Here is a 19,227-nt window from a genome sequence, read left to right as displayed (position 1 = left end):
GTGTCCCACAGCATTCATGCCAGCAGAGATTAGTTCTCCATGTCCTGCGGAGCTTCAAGCTATTGCACTACAAGGTGCAGTCAGGCTGGAGGTGCTAACACTGCGGAGGTTTGTTCAAATGTAATTTGTTTGGGTGACAAGGGTATTGCCCCCACACATTCCATTACTGCGTTGTGTGTGTTCACGGAGGCTTCTCTGAGAAAGTGTGGGAAATTGGATGGATTTCGGAGGGGAGAGAGATGAGGTGTATGACCCTCTGGAATGAGGTGGCTTCCCGGCTGTCTTTATGGATATGGAAGCTCAGACTGGGCATTTACAAGGGGACCAGGGTGAACCAATCACGCTTACACCGCGCTGAGCATGGCACCGTCCCCAAACAGCCCAGCAGGGATCTGAACTCCCAGAATGCATCACTCTTGCCACGTTCTCATTTGCTGGCTACGCCGCGGCGGGGCGGGTGGATGATGAAGTGTTTCCATCATGGTTGCTTTAGGCCTGGCCATAGGCCCAGCCTGTGACCGCGGGGCCACGCCCACAGTGTGGGGACCCCCCCCCCCCCCCCCCCCCCACGCTTTCCCAGGAGGGGCGGCCTCACTGCCATCGGCGTTTTCAGAACGTGCGCAGACCCCAAAACCTGAGCAAGAAGGCAGGACATGATTTAGCGTTGTGTTTGCTGGAAGAATATTCCTGGAGGTTAGATGGCGGGAAACGTTCTCCGGAGGCGTCCTCTCAGCGGAGAGTTAGAACGCGGGCGGACGGCAACGACTCTCACAACCTCTCTCAGAATAGCCACCCCCGCTCACAACGAAGTGTTCCAGCGAATCTGCCATTCCCCGTTTTAGCACAGAAAACGAAGCTAAAAAAAAAAAAAAAAAAAGCCTCAAAGACAGGAGCGTAATGTGCTGCTTGCTTTTCTTGGCAGCCCGAATCCCCAGAGCCCGGCGATATGCAAGCGCTATCGCTGCTATCTCGTTCTATTTAAAGCTAACGCGGAGCACCTCTGAGTTTGCTCAGCTGCTCTCGGTCTAAAAATACGCCCTGTACCCCTCAGACTCTGACGCACGAGATGGACGGAGGCCCCGCCACTGCTGTCCCGTCAGGAGAAGGGGGCGATGGGGGGACCCCGCCCCCCCGCACCTGTCCCCCGTACTTTCCTACACCGGCGAGGCAGAGCTGAAGGAGCTGGAGGGTCTGAGGCTTAGAGTGGCGCTGTTACAGCAAGAGATTCACCTGCACCAGGTAGGAGTCACAGGCCACAGAGCTGAAACAGGTCAGAGTCACAGTTCACACACCTGTGCCTGGTAGGAGTCATAGTTTATACGCCTGTGCCAGGTAGGAGTCGCAGGCCACATAGCTGAAACAGGTCAGAGTCACAGTTCACACCAGGTTAGACTCACTGTCCTCTCACCTTTTGAAGGTTTTTTTTCTTATATTCTGTTGTTTTACATCAGCAAAGAACATAGCACCTTAATTAATGCACTCGTAGCACATAAGTACCACTTATTTCACGAGAGTTTTGTTGAGTCCTCATGATTATACAGCCATAGCCTTAATTCCAAAGGGGCTTCAGTCTTAGAAGGTGTCACACTGTGTAGCCTTGCACTGGCAGACCCTTAGTATGTCACCCTAGTGTAACATTCATGGTTTTGTTCCCCTGTAGGCCCTGAGAGACAGTTTGACCCCGTGCTTGACCTCCACATTGTCCAACGGGGGACGACCCAGTGCAGGCATGCTCCGAAGCTTGTACTCCCTGTTGGGGGAGGGGGGTGCCCAGTTCCCTGCTGTGGTCCTAGACACTGAGCCGGACTAGGCAAGGCAGAGCGAGCGGTGGAGTGCCCCTGTCTCAGAATCGTGCTGGACAAAGAGCATAGCTTGGAACAGGAAGGACATGTGATTGTCAGTAAGCTTCTACATCATGTGGACCCCACTGAGATAGAAGGAAATAGAACAAAGAAGGATCTCTGGCCACACTCTGATTGGTTCTTTTTATCTATTTATGCACATTGTTTGTTTACCGATTGCCTACCAATCAGCTGGTGTGATCTGGCTTCCTGCATTGTGACGTCACAGTCAGAGAGAAGACGCTGGAGGGGTGAGGGTTTTACTGGGGAATGGTGACTCCTCTCCTTCTGCCTTCTGCTCCTCTGTGACCTTCTGTTTCTCTCCATCATCTGTTTTATCTGTCCACTGTGGGTGACGGAAGAGTGATTCATTTCAGCCAAAAAAAAAATCCTCATTTTCTATCAGGCTTCTACTTTTGTACCATGTCAGTTAATGTGAAAAATATTAGCTTTCCCTGGAGAAATGTGGAGAAGTGTTCTTTTTTCAATCAGTGTGTGTGTCTGTCTTGTACAAAATGTATTTATGATTGAAGTGTGTCTGAATAAATCATGATGGCAAATGATCAATGAGAAATTATTTTTTTTTCTCGACCAGCGTGACATCAGATATGATGGCCATGATTTAAATGGGTCGTATAATTATAATTTTACTCAGTCAGAGTCAGAATTAGTCAGATACTAGATTTATGGCAAATGAATGACCGTAAATAAGCCTCTCTATTCAAACATCTCAGTTTTTAAAACACGCCGCTGTGTTGTGCGTTGCTCTCCGCCAGCAGGTGGCGATCTTTCCATGTCATGTCCATCAGCAATATTACCAAATAGTGGAAAGTTCTGTTTGATTTGTACAATATTGTCAGATATACTATACACACAAATAGAGCACAGTGCATCAGAGTTTAGAGTTCTGTCTGTAAGGCTGCATTTCAAGGTGAAGTTTCTGATTCATTTGCATTTAGCATAGCAGCCTTGGTCTTGTTTCCACTTTCTGTTTGTTTTTAATGAGTTAAACAAGCTTTTAGGAATTGCATTCCCGCAGTTGTGGCTCAGGTCAGTGTGTCTCAGTAACCCGGTCAGCTAAAATGAAAGAACCTGGCATGTCACTCTCACACAGGTTTCACCACTGTTTAGATGTGCTTTAAAGCACTGTTTTCCACATTTGTGCATTCATACATTCGCCCACCGTTTTCCCTGAATATTCTTACCTTGTGTAAAAGTGAACTCTATCATATGTATGTATGTAAACTGTCGTTTGATCGTTTGATGTATGAGTGGATGTGATGTGTGTTTGTATGGGAGAGCGTGCCGCATTAGTGTAATCTCCGCGGGGCTGGCTGAAATCCCCTCCCCCAGGACGCCCAGGCTTGCAGCGGGCCAGCGAGGCAGCTCTCTGCTGCCGATGCACCCGCCCGCTCTCCTGGGCGGGGCCAATTAACCTCCCGCTCGGGGAGGGCCCTGCCACGGGCCCCGCGCTTTGGCCTGGAGCCAGAGGCTGCCCAGTCACGCTCGCTAACATGCTGAATGGCCCGGTCCCGGGCCTCCTGCGTGCCACCGGGCCTGCTTCTGACAGTGCACACGCTCTTCTGCTTGCACATCCGTCCCTGTGGCCTCTGGACTGCTGCCTTTTTCACTCAGCAAAGTAAGACAAAGAGGGAACTTGTAGGTGCCGGGAAACCGCTGATCTCCTAAAAGTGGTCATCCACCATCAAGACATTACATTATTGGCATTTAGCAGATGTGCTTGTCCAGAGCGACTTGCATCAGTTACAGGTTTTTACAATGTTATCCATTTATACATATTATTACTGAGGCAATTGTGGGTTAAGTACCTTGCCCAAGGGTACAGCAGCAGTGCCCTAGTGGGGAATCAAACCTGCAACCTTTTGGTTACAAGTCCTGCTCCTGAACCACTACGCTACACTGCCCCCATCGAGCAGCCAGGAAAAGAAATGGTTAGATGGGTAGACGTCAGTCTATAACATTCAGAACATTCAAAAGATTCAGGAAATTCAAAATGTGTACCGGCTCATACTCCTCATTCTGTGCCGCCAAATACTTCACACTCACATTCAGACCAACCGAGCGCTGAATCGGCAGTTACAAACTTAAAATTTTACCCTTTAATATACAATTCTTGCATCATAACTGTGTGGCTGCCAATCACACAGGTGCGCAGGCATGCGGCGTGGCGTTAACATTGTTGCGCTGTGCTGTGCTGTGATTGGACACGGCAGTGACAAGCAGTGCATCGCCAGCATACGTGTAAAAAAAAAAAAAGGAAAAAGTTTGATTGTCATGGTAAAAACCCACGAAATGAACAAAGCGCTGGGCTGGTGGAGTGTGGGAGAGCTCGGAGCTCGGAGCTGGCGCCGAGAGGATGACGAACAGAGCGGAGCCGCCACAAGCGCTCCTGCGATTGTGTGCTACATTAAAACTCATCGGGGGGTCTGCTCAATTACTATTACAGTCAGCTGAGTCAATAAGCAGCCCGTGCGGCCAAGTTTTATTATTAAGGCATTTAGCGGACGCCCCCTCTCTTTCAAATCGCAAACAAACACTGGGCTCGGCTGGATGAAATATACGGTGCGTGTTTATGGAAGATTTGTAGCCATAACAAATGAAATATTCATTGGCCAGATAAGGCTCTTTCTTATTCCATGCTCATTTCTATTTTCTCTTTGATAAGGCCTCTGGGATGGATGTGGGGAAGGGGAGGACTAATGTTCTCAAACCCTTTCAAAAGAGGTTGAGATTGCAGGTGGAGAGGACTGTTACCGTGCAATACTGTCTCCAGTGGACCGTTTTCAACGGTCCAGTCTTTCCATTTTCTTAGAGCGGGGGTCAAGGGGTGTGCCAGACACTAGGATGGGGTGGAGAGAGGGAGAGAGAGGAAGGGAGTGGGAAGAGTACACCCCAAATGGAAAGGGGGGGGGTGACGAAACGCAAGCTGCTCCAGACCAGGCGACAGGTGGCAGCGGGTCCACGCACAGGGCTGTGGGTGTGCGCCTGCCGATGCCAGCCCTCAGCCCCCCTCCGAGTCCAGTGAGTCACTGTCGGGGGGGGGGGACCGGCTCCAGCGAAAGCTTCCCAGAAGGCCTCCAGCCAAGAGGAGCAGGTTTTCCAGCAGAAAGAAAGGAGACAAACAACAACAGACCAGGAGAGTGGGCAGGGTGACATCTGCTCACTTTTGAATCGCCCCGTAAAACCAAGCCCTCTCCGACGCCGGAGAGCTTTTCGTCTGAACTCTGAAGGGCCCTGCAGCGTTTGAAGATAAAATCCTCCCCATCAGCGGCAGACAACGGGAGGTTGCAAATGGACGATGTTCAGGTGCATTTTTTTTTTTTTTTGTCTTCTTTTTTTTGGCTGGAAATGAAAAGGCACCAGCTGTGTCACGCTGCCACAAATGGAATTCCCGCTCACCCGCATGGCCTCTCCTCCCAGAGAGGCAAAGAGATTTCTCAGCAGTACAGCAGAGATAGAAACCACAGCTCTTTCTTGGGAAATACGGCAGTGTGCTTGTGATCAGTTACTCAGAACATCCTTTTCCCTGATGGTTTTGGAACTTACTCAGTGCCTAGGTTGGCTGTATGCCCCTCATAATAAAGACAGTTATTATGAGGGACTGCGTCACTCCAAATATCCCAAAGCATTCCCCTACGAGCAGCCATCAGTAAGAAAGTGACACCCCTTTGCTGGGCGGAGGGTCCTGCTCATCATGGTGACGTTTTGGGCTGTCGGAAGCTCCGCAGCCAAACTTTCAAGTTTCAAGTGCAGGAGCAGTCTGCAGAAGAAGAGGGTCAGCAGGGGGCAGCCGTGGGGTGACGTCACCCCTCCCTGAGCCTGCAGGCGGCTGACGTCCCTCTCAGCGGTTTGATTTACAGCGAATCCTGACCTTCTTCCTTCCTTCCCTCTCCTCCCTCACACCGTGGTTCCTGCACCACTCCATCTTTGTGGACACTTCCCAGGAAGAGTGGAAGAGTCTATGACGGGAAAAAAATTCTTGCGTACATGTGTGAAAGTGTGTGCACATACGTGTGTGTCTGAGGCAGGTTGTGTAAACCTAGTTAAGCCTGTGGAAGCTGTAGTGAAAAACATTTCAGACAAGGCTTCTCACACCCTTGTCAGGGATCAGACATGGATCCGATCAGCCGAGCCCACTCCACGGTCCCTCGCAGTTGTGTAACAGCACGGGCCAGATGTGATTTCTCTCCGTGAGAGAGGATGTGAGCGCCACGTTCTCTGCGGTTTTGGGGGCAGGAGAGCCCTGGCTGCTGTGCTGTGGGAGAGAGGTGCATGTACTGTATGTGGGATTTTCTTCAATGGATGACATGTAACGCTCCCCCTGCCCCTGCCCCGTACACACACACAATAAATACTCCCACCCACCACCTTCCTCCCCCGCTGTGGGTCCCTGAGCCAGGATTACAGCACATCTGTGTATGCGAGAGGATCTGGATCTCTTTCCCAGCTGTGCGCGCGTGCACACACACACACACACACACACACACACACACACACACACACACACACACACACACACACACACACACACACACACACATACACACACACACACTTAATCACCTGTAGAGCAGATACAGACCGCATGATAAGTTCGCTTAGCGTGGGCTTTAGATGGGATGTTCACATGACGACAGAAATGCATAAATAGACGAAAGGATGCCAAGATATCTCAATCGAACAACCAGGAGAGATGGTATGTACTGTACCTGCAAATGAGGGACTGAAAATGCTACCAGCATGCAAACAGCGCGGCTGATCAACTAATCCCTGAACAATCTGTACAATGCACACCAACTCTCTTGCCATCGATGTGTGTCAAGGCTTTTTGATAGAAATTAAATGACCCACTAATGTACCCGCCACCCTGTAAAAATGCCACAAACACACGGACGTGCCGCATCAGAAAGTGTAGGAGGTACGCCAAAGCGGCGAAGTCCCTCTCCCTAACAGCAAATGGTGAAACGCAGGGCTGAAACAATGAAATGAGTGAACGTGACGAACGATTTGCCATTGATCAGAGCTGGCTGTGATTTGGAGCTGGTGACGGAAAGATGAGCGAGGCGTCTGTTATTTAGTGGCGAGGCGGTGGAATTTTTTCGCCCAGGATGAATTCGTGACTGAGAAAAGCGCAGCGGCGAGCGGTCACTGTGCTTCTGACGGGGCGACACACCGGGATGAAGTGAGCCGGCGTTGGTGTTGGCATGTGGGCTTCAAGCACCGAGGCACTGTAACCTCCCGCCCTGAGCAAACCTGTTCAGATATGAGTGATCAGTAATTTCAGGTACAGGAGAGAGGAGGGGGAGGGGTGCAGAACACTCACGCACACACACACACGCACGCACGCACGCACGCATGCACACACGCACACGCACACGCACACGCACACGTGCACACACACACACACACGCACGCACACATGCACACGCGCACACGCACGCACACACGCACACACGCGCACACGCACACATACAGTACCAGTCAAAAGTGTAGACACACCTACTCATAAAAGCAGTTTTCTTTGTTTTTACCACATTTACCACATTTTAAAATAATAGTATAGACATCAGAGCTATGAACTAACACAAATGGAACTATGCAGTGACCAAAAAGTGTTAAACAAATCAAATATTATACCTTAGATTCTTCAAAGTAGCCAAAAATATTTTTCCAATTTTTTGGAAAGAAATTCATACATAGGCATCAACGTCACTATTTATTTTGTCTAAGAAACACATTTAAATCATTTAAGTATAAGTCTTTAGACCAAAATGTCTTTAAGTGCGTGTTTCTCATTATCTTAATCAGGTGCGTCCAAACTTTTGACTGGTATTGTAGACAGACACACACACACACATACTCACACACCCACACATAGAGACACAAAATAAGCAAACGACCATTCTTTTCTGGAGTCTGAGAAGCCCAAGAGAATTCCGCTAGATTGATGATGATCAGCCTAAAGCAAAAAGGGCAGACTAAAAGTCGAGTGTTTGGAGTCTGTATTTATGTTTTTAAGGGATTGGAACATTTTGTTATAAAGAACGTGTAACAAAAAAATGTAATTTGCACAGACAGAAGGAAAGACGGGGGGATGGATTCTGGGTGAAATGGCATGAGCCTAAAATCAATAAATAAAGAAGCGATTCCAAATTAGCTTCTATTTTTAGTCACTAAAACAAAGCAAAAGGTTTTCGGTGTGGATATCTATTACAGGAAAGGCAATTAAAATGCATGATATTTTAGATTTTCATCAGGGATTACCTTTAAAAGAGCACTGGCTGCTTCTTTGAGCTCTGTTGTGTTTAATCATTCATACGGAGTCACCTCTGGTTCAGCCACGGGGAAGCTGGGAATGGATCTGTGATTCTCTCAGGAGGCGCTGGCTGCTCTGGCAATCAGAGCATCATTCGAGTCTTGCGGCACTCATCTGGGCCTTTGGCAGGAGCCCTGGAGAGTTTGCGTGTGTGTGTGCGTGTGTGTGGGTGTGTGAGTGTGTGGGTGGGCGAGTGGGCGGGAGGTGCGTGGGGATTGATGTTCGAGAGAGAGCACGCCTGTGTGACGTTGCCAGCTCGGCGGTGCGGCAGGCCGGAGCGCAGGAGCATTACCATGTGAATGCGGAGCCGCTCCGTCACAACAACACGGGAACCGTGTTGTGCCGGGTCTGAGTATCTCCTGTTAGATGAGATCAAAAAAAAAAACAAAAACAGAGCAATCACGCGTTTGCCGTCCTGGTGGAGGTTTCTCATCATTTCCTCTGTTTTAGGCTGAGGAGCAGCAACAAGCCTCTCACCTCAGTGAAGATGGCGATCTGATTTGTGTCTTATTACCCCCCCGTCCACCGGGATCCCAACACTTTTACAGCCTGCAGACAAAGGGATGATGACCGGGGGGGGCAGGAAAGAGGGAGAGAGGGAGAGAGGTGGGAGGAAGGGAACGAAAGGAGATCCGGCCCTGGAAGAGTTAACTCTCCTTTCCTGCGCCTGCCCCCTCCCCCGACATCCCCCTCCAATCTCTGACGTCACACCAGGACATCAGCCAATCGCGTGCCTCGTATCCGCCCACCCGTCCCTCCTTGACTCCACCCCCTGCCCTTGGTTGCTTATATCTCCCCCGACAAACCCTGGCAGCACAATACACGCTGTGGTGCTGGAGAGCAGCGGAGTGGATCATAGCCCAGCACTACAGAGAGAGAGAGAGAGAGAGAGAGACAGAAAAGAAGAGAGAGAGGGGGAGAGAATGTGAGTGGATTCCTTCGCTAACTCACACTCACACTCGTCCGCTCTCTCCCTCTTAGTCTGTGTTGTTATTTTTTTTGGTCTCCCTCCCGGGGAGCGTTCTTTCGTTTCGCTCCAGGCCAGAGCCGCCTCCAGCCGGCAGATCCAGCAGCTCGGCTCTGCCCTCGGGGTCTCTCCTTCAGGATGGGCAGCGCCACCAGCCCTCGTGCCAGCCAGACCCAGCCCCCGGCGACGGCCGAGCAGGACAGCCCGCCGCAGGAGGAGCCCCCCAAGGGACCCGAGGTACTGACCTCGCTGGAGCGCCTGTCCCAGGCCACGGGGGGCATGGAGAAGTCCTGGTACCGCTGCATCTTCCCCTTCGGCCTCATCTCCCTGGTGATCGGGGTGGCGGGCACGGGCGTCGCCTTCACTTTCGACGACCTGCCGCTCACCAAGGTGGTGTCGCTGGTGCTGCTGGGGGTCGGGATGGTTCTCGTGCTGCTGGCGGGCGCTTGCTGGATGGCGCACCGCGAGAAGCGGAGGAAAAGGAAAGAGGGGGGGTCCTGTGGCTCAGAGCAGTGCGCCATCTGAGGCCCGGCCCCGGCCCAGGGTGTCCGGGGGAGGGGAGCCGTCAGCCGAAACATCGCCGCTTCCTCTGAGAGGAACTCGGGCGGTCCAAGTTCTTGACTGGAGAGGACCGGAAGGGAGGGTAGAGAGCGCGAGGGACAGCGAGGGGGGCCCGGCACCAGACTGGGAGGTCCACCGTCAGCGCTTTCCTGGCATGCGGCTCCGCTGTGCTTGCACGGCCTGCTACCTTACAGCAGGTGCCATGGGTCTAAACCGGTGCCACGGACACACGCACGAGCACACACACACACACACACACACACACACACACACACACACGGGCATGCGCATGCGAGCACATGCATATACACACACAAACAAACATACATATACAGATGTACACTCACACACTCACAGATAAATAAAAACACACATAGAAACATAGACATACACGTACAAGCACTCACACACTCACCCATACAGATAAACAAAACACATACACATAAACATACACATACACCAGAGTACGCTGCCAAGGTGACGATTGCACACACACACGGCCTTACTGCTGCCGTCAGTGCAGGCGTCAGACTCCACATTCCTGCCGCCGACGTGTGACCATGAACGTGGGGGAAGTGGGCCAGCGGCCGTAACCTGACACTCGGACAAAACGTACCCCCACCCCCCACCCCCCCCCAACCCTCCTGCTGCCCAGCCACCCGGCCCATCCTGCACAAGCAGCCAGAAGCTTTTTCCTTTTTTTTAGTGGAGCAGGATATTGGAGAGCGCTAGCCGACCCAAGGAGGAGTGCAGGGACACGCCGGAGCCTCGGGTTCTCTCTCCGCCTGCCCCGCTGTTAGCCCCACGCTCCCCTTTCCCGCCTCAGGCGTCCCCGTTTCACGCACCTGGGACGGCTGCCCCTCGTCTCTGAGGAAGACAGGGGGATGTTCCGCTGCCGAGGAGCGGTTTGGGATTCAAAAACGCGATATGCGCGGGACTTCTGACGGGACCGCTCTCTGCTCCGCGCCTCACACACGGAGGCCCAGGATTGGACACGGCAGCAGCTGTAGCCCCGGATTAAGGCTGCCGGCCCCGGGAAGTGAGAGGGGAAGGGGGTGGCTCTTTAATCTCTGCAGCACCTTCCCCTACCAGTGCCTTGTGGGATCAGCACAGAGGGAGGCGAAGAGCGGGACCTTGCGATCCTTCTGCTCACAGTTCCCTCCTCCTCAGCCCCCTCCTCCTCCGCCGGCCCCAGCTCCTCGGCCCCGCTCGGCCGGTCTCCGCTCGAGCGGAACCCCGCCACAGCCGGGAGACGACGCACTGGCCCTGCGTAAGCGCACCCTCCTGACGCTCCGCTGCTCCTGCCTGCCCCGCCTGTCATCCCGGCCTTGCAGGAGAGCGTGGATTTGTTGTTTCTGCTTTTTCATAGCAGGGGAAGTGTTATTCGCTCGGACAAACCTGCTGAGCTCTGGGAAAACCCGCTGCGGACGTTTAAGGACAGTGACTCGTTCCCGTGCAGGTCCCTGACCGGGGCTCCGGGACGACCGCAGGTTTGTCTGTCTGTCCTGAGTGTCTCTCTTCACTGCTGCCACGCGGTGTGTGTATCTCCATGGGGAAAGGTGTGTCCAGCTCTCTTAACTGTATCCATGACTGTATGTGTGTGTGTGTGTAAAGCACTGGTTCAGCTCTTTTTTCTGATATCCCATCTGTGGAATTCCTCTATGGCTCATGGCTAAGCTGTCGGGGGGGGGCGTGCGGCGAGCTTACGGTGCACTCGGCAGACCGTGGTAACTGAATGTACGCCCAGAAAAGGCTTTAGGGTCAAATCCCGCATTCCGGATGCCAGTGCCGCCTCAGGTGCAAGCGAAAGATCAGCTGGTGCTCTCACTCTCACACTGAGAACCCTGAGAGGGAGCTCAGGCTGGTGGGAAGCAGGGGGACCGGTGATTAACGTGTCACGTTAAAGCAAGGCTGTTCGCGGGCACCTAGCAACAACATGCTTAAAAAAAAAAAGAGAAAAACAAGCTGAGGGGCAATGTACCATCAAAGCTATAAATTCCGCCTCGCGTAAACGGCACCTGCTTTTCGATAGAGTAATGCGTTCAGATGCTCGGCGTCGGCTTGCGTGGTCGCAGCCTTCCGTTGCCGAATCGGGGGCGTCTTATGGGCTGCGTAGCAGACACTTGTGCAGCGCACTCTTACACTCTGCCTTGCCTCCGCACACGTGCAGCGCTCCCGGCGCGGGAGTGAAACACTCCAGTGTGTTGCTCTGAGCTGCGCCATTTCAGATCTGGATGGGACCGTACAGAAGGAGCGAAACTGTGCTTTCTGCACACGCACACAACACGCAAAAACAACACGCAAACATGGGTTGCAGCATTTGCTTATCCAAGAATGGTGGGAGTATTACAGTATAGTATTCTCAGTGGTGTAGTATTTATAGTGTTCCTGCTGGGAGCATTGGAGGGATACACAGCACCAGTATTCTAACTCAGACCTGCCACTATCCCATGCCACACATGTGTCTCCAAGCCTTAAGTTTACCAAGAGTGATGTGCCTTCTTCAGGTTACATTTCAATGTAATGTATCTTCAGAAAGAATGCTACTCTGTTTATCTGACCAAGTCTGTATGTGTGCACATATGCATGTATATATATGTACACACACGCACATACTGCTGTGTTTACAAAATGTCTTCTGTTGTGTTTCACCTGACAAACATTCTTTCATTGAGCAAATCTCTGATCTCGGCGGGGGGGGGGGCTTGTCAATCTTTTGAGCTCCTAAAAAGGAATGCAACAGCAACGTGCTGTTTGATTAGATGATTCTGATTGGATGGAATTGTGCACGCTGTGCTTACAATAGGCCGGCAGCACAATCCGGACGAAGCCGCTGAGCTGGCATGAACGTGCGAGGGACGCGGCAGGGCTCATTGTCCTCCGAGCGTGAGGGAAAGCCCCTGGGAGGGTCGTGCGTTTACTAATGACTTCTTAACAGCTGCCCTGTATGCCAGGCACCGGCAACAGACCCTGCACAACGCTCCCACAGTCCAATCCGCTCGCGTCCGCTCCGCACATAGAGGCAAAGGTCCGCAGATTCACAGACAGAGATGGGGGGGGGGCTGGGATTCAGAGGCTGGTCTTGGAAAAACCCCCATTTTGCTTTGAGCCCAACCCCCCGCCCGGATGAGCGGAGCGTGCACACGTTACCGGTGACATCATAGGCAAGGGACGTTACCTTGCGGCCTTTTAAACATTCATGAGATGATGTCTCGGTATCTGTGTGCTTCGATTCTGCAGTGGGAACGGTTATGCATTGAATCTCATCTTTTTTTAATGACCCCCCCCCCCCCCCCCCCCCCCAACCCTGACTCTGTTTACTGTGATACTGGCAGAAGGGGAGATGTTTGGATTATTACATGGTGATGTTCATCTTGGTTGAGTGTCTCCCAAAACATGTAGACATGTTTTTTTTTTCTTTTAAATCAGTTAAATTGGTTTTAAAAGGGGGAGGGGGGATAAGAGAATACCAGGGAGGGCAGAAAGACAGACTGTGACTGTGATTTTTATGGTGATAGTGTGTCTATACTGCACCTGCCTCATCTTTTTGCTGTCCGATGGGGTAAGAGCTCTACCCTCAGCCTCTCCACTCTGCCTGCATTCATGAAAAGAGGGAGAGAGAGAGCAAGGGTAAAAAAAAAAAACACACACACTGAGAGTCCTGCAGATTCATTGAGAAAAACAGACCAGAGAGAGAGAGGGAGGGACTGCTACGTGCCTGGAATGTGAAATCTTCTCCAGCCACACACACACAAAGTCACACGCATACACTCCAAATGTGCACACAAACACACATGCACACAGTCACACGCTCACACAAACGCACATATAAACATATGTATACACACATCCACACAATCTCGTAGGCCTGCTACAGATGTCACATGCTAGGGAAAAAGGGAAAACTACCTCTTTCCTCCTGGTGAATGGGTCTTGTCTACAGCCTTGAGGACTGTCATTGCTTACTTGGAAAACAACTCTGTTATTGCCTCTACATGGTGATGAATGTATGTGTTTATCTGTGACTTTCTCCTGCAATGTACATAAAACTGTATTTATACATATTTATACGCATATTTAATCTATTTTAAAAGCTGTATTAAACACACAAATGTTATGTGACAAATGTGTTGTTGTGTTTTCTCTCAGCATTGCCATTAATATATTAATAATTTCACACCATCATAAGGCAACTGTGTGACCAGATATGGAAATTACATGGATGTTCTTGCTTCCTTACCAGTAATGTTCACACACACACACACACAGACATGTATGTGGGCACACACACACACACAGACACGCATGTGGGCACACACACACACAGACACGCATGTGGACACACACACACACACACACAGGCAAATTCACAATTACATCACAAGTAGACTCCCTCTTACCTGTTTTCCATCACAAAGGGTTTCTCGCTGTCTCTCAGCGTCCCTGCGGACCGGGGCTAAAAATACCACCAGTCTAATAGAGGCGGGAGATAGAGAGTGAAGAGAGAGAGAGAAGGAATAAAGAGGACAGCGGGGTACGCTCCGAATGAATGGAGCTTTTTTTTTTTTTTAACCACTCAGCTCTTTGCTTTTTTTGTTGTCTCTTTTTTGCTGCTGATTGCTGTAACACCAAATCATCGCTGCTGTGTTTTAACGCAGGTCCATACAGCCTTCTTCATCAGCTTGCATTGTTGCGATTACATTTATTCATTTGGCAGACGCTCCGTTCCAGAGAGACTTGCAAGAGGCATTGGTGGACTTGATGAAGGAAGGATTGACTGGACCAGTGATACATGTAATCACCATCAGCTTTGCCCTTTCCGCGCCATTCTAAACAGGTCACCCCAGCCACCCACACAAAAATCAGGGTCACAAAGATGGCCCTGTCTGGTGTTTAATACCGGTGCATTCTCTCCACCGCATTCCAACTCTGCGTGAGGTATCCAATGATCGTGGATGGGCAACACAGTTCCAACATGCAAGAGAAGTGGGTGCGTTTAAATGTACCACCTACTGGTGAGACTGTGTAATGACAAAGTACATTGAATCATGGTATGGCATTACATTACATTACGTTATTGCCGGTTAGCAGACGCTTTTATCCAGAGCGACTTACATCAGTTACAGTTTTTGACTTGGGGAATTGAACCAGCAACCTTTCAGTTACAAGTCCTGCTGCTTAACCACTATGCTACGCTGCCAGTATAGCTCAACACAGCTTATAATTTTCATAATACTGCCTTCACTACAATACATCTTTGTAATTTTGCAGACACTCTTATCAGGAGTGATTTCCATTAGTTTTCACAGTTTTTACATGTGATTCATTTATACAGCTGGATATTTACTGTTAAGTGCCTCGCCCAAGGGTACAGCAGTTTTTCCCTAGAAGAGAATCAAACCAGCAACCTTTCAGTTACAAGGCCTACTCCTTACCACCCTGCTACAATGCTGCCTATACATACAATTCATGCTCCAGAATGAAATCCCACACATTTACTTTCTTTGCCAAGAATCAAATGGATAAACCACTGCCTCTGGGATGAGGCAACCGCAGACCACAGGGACGTGCTCATGACGTCGTTCTGAATACCTAAGAATGATGAGCGCGTCGAATCCTCTCAGCACAACAGTCGTTATCCAAACAGATCTGCTGGGATCTTCCCAGGAGTTTTTTTCTGTTCAGCCCGTTACTCAAAGTTGTAAATGGGGTTTGAAACAACAGAGCGCTGGACACTGAGAGTGATTATTAGATTATTGATTAAAAAAAGATTAGTGTGAACGACTCCATCACTCATCAATGATGGCAATGATCTGACTGAAGGTAGCATGCTGGCTACGCTGCAATATTAGATCAGACGCAGCTATAAATGGCTATAAGTAATTATAGTATCAGTACCTGCGGGTACCTCCCTCCCTTTGTGACAATCACAAGGTACTACACTACCTAACTCGCTTAATGAAAACCTTGAGATAAGGAAAAGGGACAGGGTTTATTAAGAACAACTCCATTCTGATTGAATGAAAAATGGTAGTAGACAACACCGGCTATCTGAAGTAATCTGATAAGCATCGGTTAGCTATTTGACTGTTTGTTGTAGCTACAGTAGTAGCAAATTTGCAGGCAAAGGAATGGTAGCCTACATTTGTGAGCCAAGGCATTCACTTTGGAGAAAGTTGGTGAAAAGCTGGTGAAACAGTATAAAATGTTTGTCTTAATCTTAATTTGTTTTAGTTTTTGAACGTAATGAATAATTCCTTCTTAAAGCAAAGACAGGTATGCGTCAGTCAGCCAGAGTCCATACGCCTCTGTTAAACGTGGTTGGGTTTCCCTAGCATATGAACACATTGAGAAAACCATCTGATTACTTTGCCACATGTGCATTCAGAGTGACTTATGCCTTCACCTTCAACGGCCAAATACTAAGAGGTGAAAGTGCCTAAAGGAGGAGGGGGGGGGGGGAGGGGGGGGTGAAGTCAACAGCAGCTCCTGCAGTAGTATATTCTATGATTTTGTTTGCCAATGCCTGCAGCCATGACATCTTCCACAGTTCATACTTACTCATACTTGTACATGATAAAGCTGTGCTTTTAGTGAATCACTAAAGCCAGAGGGTCTGCCTCTCTGACGGGCACAATAGCATGCGGGGGTCAAACCTGCAACCCTCAGGACGTGGAAACGTTAGCCCATCTGAGAACTGAGAAGTGCTTTCTCCAAAGCGTATTCTAGTGACCCCGTTCCTCTCTACGCATGCACGACGATCAGGTTGCTGACTCTTGAGGGCTTTTTAAGGAGAGTCAGCAGAAATTAGCTTGTGTGTGACTTGAGGCTGTGTGTGTGTCGAGGGGAAGGCGGTGCAGGAAGGGTGGAGGGGAAGTCAGGAAAGGGAGAGTCGTCAGGAGTGCAGAGGTCCGGTGCAGATTACCGGAATTTACTTGAGAGCTTTTCCGGATCCACCACCAGGACTTGGCACACGGCCCTGATGTTTAAACCACTCACGGAGTTGCGTAAACCCCGCTTCCTAGCATTGTAAACACGCTCACATGCGCAGGTAGATGGGTGACGAGAGGACGCATGCAAGCGTCCGTCGCATTACGGCGTTAGGGACCGCTAAATCCTGCGCTGATTGTCCGGAGTGAAAACGAAACGGGCACGTTGCCCTCGGCTCTTTGTTCGGAGGGAGAGCTGTGACGGCATGCGACGGAGAAAAGGGTTGCAGCAGCGTGACCCTTCTGGGTGTGGGTGTCTGTGCAACGACGCAGGAACACGGGCCACTCGGAGAACCGCTGGCACCAGATGGAAGGAAACAAAATAAAAGTGATGACGCCTGCGTAGATGCTGAATTCCTAGAAACTGATTTTGACGAAGATGATGATGATGATGATGATGATGAAGACACTGACCGCGGGGATGACGAGTTCGACAGAAATGATGAAAGCGATGACGATGGTGACTCTGAGGATGACTGAGAATTACCACCCTCATCATCATCCACAATAATCACGCGGTTGATTAACGAGGAAAGAAGTAATAATGAAAACATACGACTAATTTCCTGCGCGAACAAAGGAAATGAAAAATAAATCAACATTTTTATTGGTATATTTTTCATTCCGCTGCTTAAGACCATGGTAAAGGAAATAAAAATGGAAAAAAGGAGATGCTTGATGAATTAAACGAAAGGGATCTGCAGCATGGGAGCAGTTAAGGCATATTAAGATTTCCATTGCAGAAAATGAAAAACAAGGCGCTCCACTAGGGCTCCGCAGCCCTCTCTGCCTTTATTTGACAGGAGATTTCTCTGAACTCCAGACCACTCGGGTTGCCAAGGCAGAGCACTATAATTACTGAAACAGACCTTTTTATCGCGCTCGCAGCATCCGCTGCCTCTCTTTCGCTCCTCGTGCATCATGTCCAATCACACTCATTCCTGGAATTTCTTTTTTTTTAACTGGGGGCCCCAGTCATGTAACAGGCTGAGCTAACTACCTGTCCGAGCGTTAAATAAAGTAGGCCCATGGAGGGGAAGAAATTGCAGAATTACCCAATGAGCGTAATTTGTGTGAGCTAATGAAATTATCCTGGCTCGTAAATGTGTGCGTATTCATTTCTGTCTTGTTTCTTCGATCATTCCGGCTTGGGAAGACTATTCAAAGGTTGCCGTTTGCAAAAGTGATCGCGGCTGAAAGCAATTTGAGCTCAGTGAAGGAATGGGGGAAATTTTCACGGAATTCAGTGAAGTGAATACATTAGTCCATTGAACAGTTAAGCTGGTAAACCACAGAAAGCATTAACAGCAGCTGTTCTGAAGCACTCAAGCTGTGAGACATCCCACTAAATGACTTGCATTTATTTCTCCATCAGTAACCAGGCGCACCGTGGATACATGGACCAACCAGAATGCAGATAGCAGCAGAGACATGCCCTGGAAAGGAGTAAATGGCTGTGCTTTTTGCAAGCCGTCTTTCATGCTTAATCACCCCTTTTAGGTACGAACAAAAGCATTTGTTGATAAAAACATTTCCAACATTTTTTTTGAGAATTTGCACATGCTTTTGCTTTGTTATCAACGTGTTATCATTTGGCCTGAAATAGCTGGCTCTGTCTTCTCCGTATGGCTACGCTTATCTAAACCCCTACAAAAATTAAACATATTGCAACAGATTGAGAAACATGTTTTTCAGCCCAAGAATATTTTGCAATAGGCCTATGCCAAAACGGCAATAATTTACTTATTTTCAATCTAGCAAGTGAGCTAAAATGCATATTGTGAAATTAGTTTTCAACATATTATGTTCCAGCGAATCAATGTTTTTAAATTTAGCCCCAGCTATGTACGATATAGCCACAGTGCACCATGTACTTGTTCTGCCCAGCAGACAGATATATGATGACAGGGGTAGTTATATGCGGGGTGGCGCACGGCTCCATAACACACATTTCTGATGCGCTCGCGTTTCCAGCGGCCGGACCTCTAATGTAACAGTATGGCTGTGGAGAGGTGGGATCCCAGCGGGAGATGGTGGGGATTTGAGTGACCTTTGCATGGAGTCGCAGCCTCTGGCGCGAGCCCATTACAGAGTGCTGCAAGACCCAAACAGGAAGCCGGGGGAAATTCACTCGCCTCATGCAGGAGCGCTGCTCGGCTCATCACTGGCATGTCTGCAGCGCTGTGACATGCCAGATCATAGCTCTTACCATTTAACCCGTGCTCTGTTTTTAGTAATCTGTCATTTCTCTCTCTCTCTCTCTTTCTAACCTTCTCACCCTACATCTTTCTTTTAACTCTCCTTCCCTCTTTTCTCTCATTTTCTCTGTGTTTTTACTCTCCCTCCATCCATGACTCTCTTTTCCCCTCTCTCCCTCTTCTCTCTCTCACTCCCTCTCCTGTCCTCCTCCTCCTCTCTATCATTCTGCCTCTCTCATACTCAGGGACTGCTCACGTATCAAGTTGCCTCTGACTGGCTGTTCCAGAACATCCCGATTTTGTTTCGTAGGGTGGACCAGCCTCACACGTCCAT

General features: G+C 49.7%; 1 protein-coding gene across 1 annotated transcript; it reads left to right on the top strand.

Moving 5' to 3' along the window:
• Nucleotides 1-9,013: 9,013 nt before the first annotated feature.
• Nucleotides 9,014-9,973, top strand: LOC118795130 (transmembrane protein 100). The gene has a single exon (XM_036553496.1). The coding sequence runs from the start codon at nt 9,284-9,286 to the stop codon at nt 9,668-9,670; it is 387 nt and encodes a 128-aa protein (XP_036409389.1). The 5' UTR covers nt 9,014-9,283; the 3' UTR covers nt 9,671-9,973.
• Nucleotides 9,974-19,227: the final 9,254 nt, after the last annotated feature.

This window comes from Megalops cyprinoides, chromosome 19, assembly GCF_013368585.1.
Source record: "Megalops cyprinoides isolate fMegCyp1 chromosome 19, fMegCyp1.pri, whole genome shotgun sequence".
In the NCBI taxonomy this organism is placed as follows: domain Eukaryota; kingdom Metazoa; phylum Chordata; class Actinopteri; order Elopiformes; family Megalopidae; genus Megalops; species Megalops cyprinoides.
Note: the sequence above shows the minus strand (reverse complement) of the source record. Positions and strands in the feature narration are given on the sequence as shown.